Source organism: Neolamprologus multifasciatus, chromosome 6 (assembly GCF_963576455.1).
Source record: "Neolamprologus multifasciatus chromosome 6, fNeoMul1.2, whole genome shotgun sequence".
NCBI lineage: Eukaryota > Metazoa > Chordata > Actinopteri > Cichliformes > Cichlidae > Neolamprologus > Neolamprologus multifasciatus.
In genome coordinates this window covers 19,104,099-19,115,192 of record NC_140444.1, presented here as the reverse complement: position 1 = coordinate 19,115,192, position 11,094 = coordinate 19,104,099, and the positions used below count along the sequence as shown (strand labels likewise).

The 11,094-nt window shown below is 41.1% G+C and overlaps 1 protein-coding gene across 1 annotated transcript; it reads right to left on the bottom strand.

Annotated features, from left to right (window-relative positions):
* Window positions 1-114: 114 nt before the first annotated feature.
* On the bottom strand, window positions 115-11,094 carry uba6 (ubiquitin like modifier activating enzyme 6). Its single transcript, XM_085163666.1, has 32 exons — window positions 10,995-11,094; window positions 10,432-10,523; window positions 10,200-10,294; window positions 10,084-10,112; window positions 9,872-9,966; window positions 9,050-9,161; window positions 8,459-8,539; window positions 8,234-8,356; window positions 7,935-8,058; window positions 7,618-7,721; window positions 7,434-7,496; window positions 6,969-7,045; window positions 6,781-6,847; window positions 6,506-6,649; window positions 6,243-6,389; window positions 6,083-6,163; window positions 5,917-5,994; window positions 5,656-5,837; window positions 5,337-5,442; window positions 5,152-5,241; window positions 4,956-5,036; window positions 4,728-4,856; window positions 4,572-4,623; window positions 4,386-4,449; window positions 4,238-4,307; window positions 4,082-4,153; window positions 3,825-3,948; window positions 3,476-3,669; window positions 3,179-3,306; window positions 2,439-2,526; window positions 2,222-2,316; window positions 115-1,893 (listed from the first exon to the last, which is right to left on the bottom strand). The coding sequence occupies exons 2-32, from the start codon at window positions 10,470-10,472 to the stop codon at window positions 1,752-1,754; spliced, it is 3,078 nt and encodes a 1,025-aa protein (XP_085019792.1). The 5' UTR covers window positions 10,473-10,523; window positions 10,995-11,094; the 3' UTR covers window positions 115-1,751.

Sequence of the window (11,094 nt, the reverse complement as noted above, 5' to 3'; positions counted from 1 at the left end):
TAAATGAGTCAGCAGCTTCAATTTTGAAGACATCCTGAAATCTCACATTTTATTGGACCACTGGTTGAGCTCGTCTGTCACAAGAACATACATCAGTATCTGTAATTAACACTGCTTTGTTTTAAAATGATGAATTCACTGCACAAGAAGTGTTGTCAATATGGGTAGACATCTGCTGTAGAAAGGAAATTTCACCACCTCTGGTTTTGAGCAGAGAAACAAAGGAACACTGAGGAAGCATCTCGTTGTGTTCAGCCAGAAGGTCCAAGACAGATGATAAGATGCAACTTAATCTTCAAGACAAAGTTCAATTTAACTGATTCCATTCAAAACTACACTGACGTTATTGCCACTGTAGGCACTACAGACTGATCGAAAGCCTTCTTTTTAACCTAGAACTTAATGAAAGGGAGAATTATAAACCTGGAGAAAGACTTTCTGGATGACTACTATTCATTATTGATTATTTAACCAGAGCTCATCAATACAGGCTCAGTCTGACCCAAAAAACAAAACAAAACAAAACAGCATAACAAGTAAATAAATACATGTCACAGACATTCATGAACAAATACAACAAATCGTGAACAGCAAAGATTTTCTTTTAAAACAAATGTGTTATAACACAGGAGTGTGACCCCAGATGTTTGATGTCTGTCAAAATAAGGCTTTTCTATGTGTGAAACAGTAAACTCACGTCAGTTTTTGTATTGTTAATGAAGAACATCTTGTTTGCTCAAACTAATGTCAGTGCAGTCATTACCCAAGTATTTATTAAGGTAGGTAAGACTAACAGCTACAATTAACTTTTTTTTTTTTAAACCATTTTTTGTTTTTAAGTGCACCGCACACTGACTGTGTCATTTTACACCCGACTGACTGCAGAACAACTTCAGCTTAACCTTTAAGTAAAACACAGCTTGTGTGTTGATCTCAAATGCTGGGTGATATCCATGCCCCGTGTTTGAAACATGTTTTATAATGAGGCAGTCAAAGTGATGGGGAAAAAAAAAAAAAGAAGAACAATCTGCAGACAAAATGATAATCACTATCTTTGGTGGTTTTGCCGTTGTCCACAACTTGTCGCACCTTAAAATTATACAACAAATCTTGATTTTTTAAATTTTATTTCTATAGAGGGAGACAGAAAATAATTGGCAAATTTGTGGTTGGCAATATTCTCAAAGAACTCAGAGGATGAAGATGTTGTGAGGCCTACCAACTACTTGTTTTTATTGTGCCAAAAGTTTAACTCACAAAAAAAAAAAAAGTTGAACACAACAACTAAATGGGTCTGTGTGTTGGGAGTTTAAAGATTCCTGTAAACACAGATTTTAGTCAGACTCGCTGCCACAAACAGAAAAAAAGGTTAATAATCAATTAAGGCATCGACACAACCAGAGCTGTGCATTTCACCAGAGTAAAAAAAAGAAAAAAAAGAAAAAAGAAAGTATATGTACACAGGTATAATTATAAGTGCTACTCCTTGTGTTCCACTGGCTAGATCTTAGGCAACGGGGGAAAAAACAACAACAAAAAAAAAAAAAAACACAGAACTGGGACCACAACTGGCTTTTCTTGCTCCATGAAGTACAAGAGGGGTTTGTGCTAAGGCAAGGAGTTTTGACTTTGTCAGGTAACATCCTGAGGGAAAACTCTTGGCCCATGCCTAAGCAATTGGGGTGTAACAATTTACATAAAAGAAGGGAAATAAGGACACAAGAGGCTTGAGGATGACATTGAGGGAGGTGTCAGGGAGTCTCGCCATCGGGGCTGAAGTAGTACCTGACCGGAGGACCAGGGAGGTCCTCATCTCCATCTGCCTCTGGAGCAAATGACACAGTAAGGTCTACGTAGCGGCGGTCCACTGATGGCTTGATTAGTTTATGCATCCTGTGAAAAATCAGAGGCAAAGATAGACGAATAAATGCACTGTGAACATTTCAGCAAATTGAAAAAACAAAACAAAAAAACAACTTTGTAATGAGCACATGTACAGGCACACACCTGGAAGTTATGCTTAAGTTTAGACCAGGAAAACACTATGTAGGCAGTGTGAGGGAAGTGTGAGTGTCTCTGCTTTAATCTCTTGTTTAAGAGTATCCACCCTCCCGATTCTGATGTGCCCTTAAGCAACACATTCATTGACTACTCCCTTCAAAAACACTATTATTATAAAAAGAAAGAAAAAATAAGGAAAAGTTTGGAGGAAAACACATACGTCAATTTGAGCCTCTTGGAGTGTCCAGGCATCACAGGCACATAGAGCATTTTTACACCGTGGACGACCATAGTGGGTTCAATTCCATACTTTTCCTGTAAATAACAAAACAGCTCATTAACAAAGAAAATATTCTCTGCAATAACAAGAATCTGAGGAAGAATACAATAATCTAACAGCTGCAAATCACTGGATAATGGAAGTAAATGCTTCATACCCTGACAGCATTCATGAAGTCAGAGAGAGTGAAGTCCTCGTGGCCAAAGACAGTCCAGCAGTCCCAGATGGTGTAGTAGATGTTGTTCCTGGAAGAGATGCAATGGAGCAGTTACTACATGACATTATAATAATAACATGGTAAATGTAATTTCCCCATGGATGCTGTGATAGTGCAACAGTAAGTGGTCACCAAGAGTGCGGGACTTGAAAGTTTCAGTACACAGAATCCAAAAACAGCAACATCTTCTTACAGAACAGTCCACTGGAAGTCGGAGCTTCATAGCATCAGTTAAAAATCTGAGATCCCCTTATTTCACAAGAGGTCACTGCTGTGGATGGATCTGCATATTTGGCACAGACATTTACCCTGGATGCAACTCTCCGAACCCTTCTTCCAGGCATTAGCACCGCACTGTCTCATGACTCCGTAAGGCTGGATTTGCATTTCCCACTGGGATCTTTCGCGTGTGAGGCGAACATGTTAACAACTAAACCATGGAGCCACAACTGAGCTCATCATTGACTCAGGAGACACAAATCCCTTAGGAGGAGTTTCGGGAAGCGCATCCGGCATATTAAAATTAAAAAAAAAAAAAAAAAAAAGTGACATGAAACGTGTAGAACAACGCACTGTGGCGACCTCTTGTGCTGCATCACAATGTCTGGATGAAATTGTAATTTGTAGAAAGTCCCATTATTCTGTGGAGGTGTGATAAAGCGTGAATATGATGAGTGTACCTTATGAGTGTCTGTTTGACTGCAGCAGGCTCAGTAAGAACGACTACAGGAATGGCCAAGTTAAAGAAGCAGTTTTTGTGTGATTCAAACCCGAAGCCTCCAACCACCTTGATCAACTCCAGCGCCACCTGAGTGCATCACATTAATACACAAGGTTACCATACCATTAAATCAACATTTTAAAAACATATCTGTACACCTTATTCTTCAATCAAAATATAACCTAATGGATGATGAGCACTATCTGCTGGATGCAATCCTTAAAAACCACATGAGTATCTCAAGGTCTGTGCTCACCAAACCAGCCACTGCAGCTGTTGCCGTGGCAATGGCGGGGATTATCTTCCCAGCAATGCGTTTGGTCTTAAGTCTGTCAGCTGGCTCAATGGAGTACATGATGGCTCTGAGAGAGGATGCTGATGCGACAAAGTCCATGTGACCGTTGCTGTCATCATCCTTTTCAAACTGAAGTGGACTCATCCGTAACCGTTCTGCACAATTTACAGGACACACACTCCAATCGTTAATCACAAATGTAGCACTCCAGCTTTCACGTTTTCAATTTGTCAGTCAGCTTGTGTCTCCTTCAGATGTAAAAAAAAAAAAAAAAAAAAAAAAAAGAAGAAAATGTTGAGTATTTGCATACCTGGTGTGACCCTGTCAGTAGCAATAGCCTGCTCCAAATGAGCAATGGCGTCCCTTTCCTCTTCACTGCTTAGAGGCATCTTTATCTGATCAGGCTTCTTTGCCGTCTCATCTGTTTCTATGCACTGGCAGGGACAGAGTCACATCAAAAAGATTAGGGTGGTTTGTTGTTTTTGTTTTGTTTGGTTTTTTTTTTGGGGGGGGGGGGGGGGGTGCTTTGTTTGAAAGTGTAAAGTTCAGATCAACAGAACAGCTTACTTTTTCTGAGGGCCTGTACTCTGGAATCTTGACATCTGCAAGAATCCTGGTAATAGCCTCTTCAGAAAGATCCTGAAAAACACAATCACACAGTCAGTAAGTCATTACCTGTGTGTGGTTTTTTAGAGAGATTAGATTTAAATGCTTGCCACCCACCCTTTCTGAATAAGGGATGTTATAAATCCCTGCGAAGAGCCGGGCAGTGCTCACAATGAAAGCAAAGTGCCTGATGGGAACAGAGGAGAGTTTAAAAGCCAATATCTGAGTATATTTGGCTTATCGGTTAGCAGAAGTGCATACTCACAAAGAGTCTTTCAAGTCAAATTCAAGAGGTGTTGGTGGTCTTTTTGGAGACTGCCAAAACAAACCTGAGGAATTGGGAGATTCTTCACTAAATACTTTAATTTTATGTGCCATTTATAAATTAGCTATACCCATTAATTTGCTTTATAACTTGATTCTGGTTTCCATCTGATTATTTAACACTTACTTCCATCTTTTAATCTTGTGTCCAGGGGGAACGAGTGCAGCAGCTGTAGGGCCTACATGAAAACAGCAGTAAAGTGAAAAAACTGAAAACAAAACAAAAACAAAACATAATCGTAAACCACACAGCCCCTTTGATAGGAATGTGTATTTTCATTACCTTTCTCTTGAAATATTTCTCAAATTTCAGACGAGCAACAGTGACGCATTGTTCCCACTGAGTGGGCTGTCTGCTTAGCAGCTTTATGACCTGGAATGACCCTTCCAGACTTTCCCCTGCCTGCATCCTCTACACAGACAAACACACACAATCAAAGTTGTTTTTATTGATTAAACAGCTGCACTGCTGGGGTAATTTTCGTCAGTGAAAACTGCACTTGTGCCTTACCTGCAGCACCACCTCAGCCGAGGAATGGGTCTGCCAGAACGAGTTGTACATGGAGGGCTTGTGGACAAAGGCACTCTCAAACTAGAAAGACAAAAATTTTAAAAATAAAATGAAAATTTGGAAGTACACTCAGACTTTCAAAACAATAATTTGCAGTGTGGAAAAAGAATACTGTTGGGTCTTTCAGCTGCCTGACCTTATCTCTGGCCCACTGGATGGTGTGCTCTATAACAGAAGGGAAAGACTTGAGAGTGCAGAATGGGATCTCCTCTTCTGGGGGGTCCCTCTGGGAGGCAAAAGAAAAGCGATTTTAGGTTGGTGATGGGACTGCACATGTCCAGCACAGAAAACCAATAACTTGAGCCTCTTCCACAGACTCACATGGCTATTGTAAGACTCTGTCAAGTTTGGCACAATGATTTCGGTGTGCCCTTTAGTTCCCATGGTGCCAGAGTCTAGGAGAGGCCTCTGATTGGATACACAGCGGCTGAAAATATATAAATTACAAAAAAGAAAAACTATTTTTAAATGACAACAAATACTTTATTAAACTGCAACTTCTAGATTCATGTCATGACAATGGTAATCATGAGGTCAGGGGTCACAATAATCTCACATGGATTCTGCTTCACTTTGGTTCATTGAACATCGAATGCTGAAGTGAATGAAGTGAAGCTGTGATCGTTACGTCTTCACCAACCTGTCCACATATCTCCGTGCCTCTACGTTGTCCAGCGCAGTGACCACTATGTTTAATGAAGAGTAGAATGAGTCATTGTAGATGTTCTCAGTAGCTGGACACACCTTGTTGAGGTGAGCTTCCACCTGTAGGTCTGGGTTTATATCACGAGTAGCCTCTGCTGCTGTGGTACTTTTGGGTTTCTAAAGCAGAGAGGAAACAGATGGCTTAAATGCAGCAATGCGCCGAGCCTGACCGGAGCAGAAATGCACGTCTATTCACCTGTATATGATGTGGCCTGAAAAGAAACTGCCTGTTGAGGTTAGACTTTTCTATGAGGTCTGGGTCTGTGATGCACACCTGAGAAGTTAAATATGCAAATGAAATTCCAGTAAACTTTTCACAGTGAGGTAAAACTTAGATAAATGCATAAAGAATAAATACCCACCTCCCCTGAGCTCTTGGCCAATCCAATTCCAAGCAGGGCAAAGTTTTTCAGCATCTCACAGCCTATTGCTCCACAGCCAACCTATAAAATAATTTATTTTGGGGTAAACTAGCATAATTCAATAAAAACCTTAAACACATTGAGAACTTCTAAATCTTACCATAAAGACCCTTAACTTGTGTAGTTGTAAACACAGTGAGTCACCAATGCAAGCTCGTAATCCATCATATCGATCACCCCTAGGGGAAAACTCCTCAGCAGAAAGAGGCTGAAGTGGCTTGACTACCTCAATAGCGTCAAGATAAAACTAAAAATGTGATAAAACAAAAGAAAACAAAACTGGATAATAAAACATTTTCTTGCAGGGTTGGAAAACGGCTTACAGTGACCTATAAAACCACAGCTTCAAATTTAGTGACCTACCCATTGCTGCAGGGGTGCAAACTTCCCTGTGATGGCCTTAAGAACTTCCTGACTGGCTAAACCTCCAACAGCTGCTGCTAATGGAGGGAGAGTACCCCTTGCTGTCCTTGAAAGGCAGCGTACTAGCTCAGTATTCACAGAAGCCTGGGAGGAAGGAGTCACAGAGGAGAGGAAAAGACAGTATAATGTTATCACACCAGTGTGCATGCAGTCATCTGTCAGACAATGAGTGCCTGCCTTTGCAGTGATGAAATGAGGAAAACAGTAAAGCTCACTTTGCTCTTGAGAGCTGCATTCACTTCCTCAGTCAGCTTTAGTAAAACCTCAGCATCCTGTAAACACCTGATGACATCAAAGAAAATGCGCTCTTTAGTGCTTAGCAATCATATCGCACAGAGAAAGCAGAGCAGAACATTAGACTGGAGGGTAAAAAGTACTGATCTGATATGGACATTTTACTTACCCAGTGTTAGGAAGTCTACTGTGCTGCTCCTGGAAGGTGTCCAGTGCCAACATGCCAGCATGGATTTGAAGTGGGGCCTGAGAAGCAGATTTAAAACAGGACTGTGAAGAAATCGGCTTCTTAAACTCAAAGAAAAACAGGCATTTGTGAACTTGGCTAAGAAACACTGGGTCTACGTTAGTTTAACCTGTTTTGTAAACCTAGTTAAACATCAATGTGACAGAAAGGGTATCTCTGCTCTGTACATGTTTCTATTGTTTAAACGTGAAGGCAGTATGTTTAAGCATGTGGGATACTGTCAGGAGAACCAACTGTGTAGCAAGAGAGCCATGGGAAACTTTTGATCAGTTTCTAACTCACACTGTTCTTAGCCATGTAAGTCACGAAGCTGCAATAAAACGATGATTAAATGTCACACTATTCCCCTCTCTGTAGAATATAAGCTTCTACCTAGTTTCCTCTTACCTCTGGTTTACTGAAGTCCGGAGTCAGGACCCGAGGTTCACACAGCTGTCGCTCTAATGTTTCCTGAAATAAATATTGTGAGTTATTGTTAGCATACACACAAGTGATGGTCATTTAAACATATCTGCATGTTTTTAAATCATAACTGGACGACACTGTTAAATATGAAAACTAGTCTACTTACGAATCTGTACATTTTAGGGGTTTTCACCATGACAAAGAAACCTCCATGTGTGTATAGTTGTAGCTGAGATGTGTCTCCTACTGCAAAGCTGTGAGAAGAAAGGACTATAACCACACACAAACACACACACATTATATAAATTTATATGAACATACATATAGAAAACAAGTCACCAAACATGACATTGCCAGATACATTTTTGCATTTGCGTCCAGCAAAATAAATAAAAACACCAGTTTGAGTTTGTACAAATAATAACAATACTCTTGGAGACGCCACTGTTACGCATTACAGTAATAAAATTGTAACCATAGTACCTGAAACCTGCCGAGACGTGCCGTTGAGCTCCACCATGCCGCCAACCTCTCTGAAAACAACACTCTGCCCTGTCTGTAGGCCGTGGGGTTGGTTGTCCATGCAGGTTACCACCCCAGGATTATCCTAAAACAGTTTGCAGAAAAGTTCACCCAAAGTTTGCTCATTTACTGATTAAGCAGACAGAAGATTAACAGGCAAACTTTACTGCAAATTGTATGTGTTGAATCTTTTGAAGAAAAGCTGGAACAATTTATTTATTTGTAATTTTTTATTTTTTGTGGGGTGTGGTCGAGGTCACCTGAGTGATACTTTGAATGAAAACCTCCTTGGGCTCCTCTCCTGTGGGGTCGAACACCTCAAACTCTTCTCCAAAATCACAAAACACTCGTGCACAGATACCGTACACGTCACAGCTGATGAACTGAAGCAATACACACGCAACAGGTTTGGTTAATATTTACCCATCTGTGAGCTCTCGCAGTGCAATTGTAATGCATAAGCACAACAAGGAGAGCAGACTTACTCTGATAGGGGGTTGTTGTGAGTGGCAGAACTCATTTACTCTCTTCTGTAGGCTCAATCTGGCCTCAGTCAAAATCACACACTAGAGGAGGAAGCAGAGCAGACACTAAACATTACCTGGAGTCCATAGCAGACTATGCGGTAGAGAAGAAAACGTACAATTTTATTTTAAATTGAATGCCAGTTGGTGGCCAAATACATGATCGATATAAAAACGAGATCAACCCTTCACGACTTGCTGTGCTGTTATGAAATGCCGACCTTTAGGTTCAACATTCCTTCAGACCAGGGAAGAAACATAACTAGAACATCTGTAAGAGGCAGCTGTGAAGTGAATCACACTGCTGGGGTAGCTTCCTGAGTTTTTATTGACATTCAGAAATGTTTCTCTATGATGAAATCTTTCTATTGGAAAGTCTTGTTAAGCTACATTGGTCTTCAGGGAAGGGGCGGGTGTCTTCATACTTCCCTACACCTCATATTTTTAATCACTAGGGGGTTTCTGAGGGCGTGGGAGCAACCTATTAAAAAATGTCTGTCCTACTAACCATGGGTTAGCTTACAACCCGGAGTCTGAAAGGTAATGACTTACCTGGTACCTTCTGAGAAAACTGAGATCAGTGTTGTCGTCAAGAGCAGAGGAAGACATGTCAACGTGGACATAAGGGTTCAACTCTGCAACGTGAGGGCACACTGCCTCCACCCTGTGGGAGAAACACAAGGGAGTGGGTAAACATGAGAAAGTATCTGAGTAAGGATGCACCAGTCTTAATGTTTATACCACATATCACTCTGATACCTACTCAGAGCTGTATCAGGTACGCACTGGTCAATCACAATTATATTCAGTTAAACTGAACTAAAATGTTATTCTTTATTTGGCACATTAGCACAAGATGAAACTAACAAGAAAGGATTGTCACTTTGGTGGCTTTCACTGTTTGTGACCTAATTGCGATTTAACAGAAACCAAACAGTGGTCAGCTGAGCTGATGACAACAGCAGACAATGGTGCTGTCCCTGTCAGTGGCACTATTTCTGTATTGTTGTGTAAACTTTACAACTGCACAACTTGATTAGTGCAGTCCTTAATTATCTTGTGCAAGCAAGGAGGGTATGGTTAAACAGACATACACAGTAACAAAGGGGAGCAGCAATAGCTTAAATGTATCAATTCAATTTAAGCACAGACCAAGATGAAAGGAAACAAGTTCAAATTAATTAGGTTTTGATCTTGTTATTTTGTCATTTTAATAATAACTGTTTCACATAAAAAGAGAATGGTTTGCAATGTATTTATTCAGCAATATTATCAGCCCGCTCCTTCAAGGCATCTTCATGAGGAATGAATAAGCTACACTGGTGCATGCCTATTTAAGAGCGTAAGGAGAGTCCCGCCCGTGGGGTTCATTACCTCCTCCTCTGGCTCAAAACATCCTCTTTGCGGATAAAGAAGTTGGAGCCAAGATCCCAGGTCTCACACTGTTTTGTGTCATGAAGCGTGACTGCCTGTACACACAAAGGACAAACAGGACAATAGGTTCGAACAATTATGACTACAAGACCTTTGGACTTGCAAGATGCTGAGAATGACACATTGCTGTAATATTAAGAGAGCGCGCCTACCTTTACACCAGCCAGGACAATATTTTTTGCTGCGAAACCAAACCCAAAAGATTTAGAGTCATGTTAGAGTTCCTTGCGTGGCTCATACAAACACCAAACCATTAAATATTACCTACATATCTCTACTCCCAGTCCTCCCATTCCACTGAGAAAGACTGAGGACTGGGCCATCTGGTGCATGGCACTGTCTCCAAGCACATATCGCTGGCGGCTAAAGAGTGAGAGAGAGATGAAGAGTCACTGTGAAGGACTGTGCTAGAAGGACGAATGGAAACACCACGAACAATAACTGCGCTGGCTGTAATATAAACCATTAAAAAGGCAAATTATAAGGATGGTGAGGCTTGCCTGTAAAGAGAGTCGTCAATCTCCATCGAGTCTGTAGCCATGGTGGGAGGGGAAGGGGGGGAGAGCAAGTGCCTCACAGATAGAGATACTTCCTGTTAAAAATATAAATAAAGTAATTAACCTTGTCTGATTGAGCGATATAGATTTAAAACCAACGCCCTGCTGTTAATGAGCCGCACAGCTAACTAACTGTTGATGCCAGTTAGCTGTCAGCAACGTGGTTGACCCCACCGAGCTGAGCTGACCTGAACTGAACTGAATTAACCAAGCGGCTTAAAAAAAGCCCGACATTAAAGGAGTTAATACATGTGCCTTAGTAAAGCTAGATGACTTATGAAGTTGCTGAAGCTCAACGCTAGCGGCTACATCTAGCTAATGCTGCTGCCCGGTGCCGGTTGCGGAGACACTTCTCATAAACTCATTAAAAGTGGTGACAGAAACACGAGGCTACAAATAACTCCAGGGAGTAGACAAATGTTTAAGGAACAGTTGTTTCTATCAAGCAATATGTAAACACTGCTATAAATGTACTTAAAATTAGTCAGAATATCACACGCAGGTACCTGTCAGTAAGCCCAGCGAGCTGCAGCGAATGAATGGCTGTGACTGGTTAAAAAACTTGGAGTGTTTCCGGGTTAACGCACTCACGTGGCCAACGTCAAC

What these genes read in the sequence shown, in the direction of transcription:
- uba6 (XM_085163666.1), bottom strand. Translation starts at nt 10,472, where the DNA reads ATGGCTACAGACTCGATGGAGATTGACGACTCTCTTTACAG. An exon ending in AGGACTGGGAGTAGAGATAT is followed by an intron (nt 10,113 to 10,199) that starts GTAGGTAATATT and finishes TTGGTTTCGCAG; the next exon opens with CAAAAAATATTGTCCTGGCT. An exon ending in AGTAGACTTCCTAACACTGG is followed by an intron (nt 6,848 to 6,968) that starts GTAAGTAAAATG and finishes TGATGTCATCAG; the next exon opens with GTGTTTACAGGATGCTGAGG.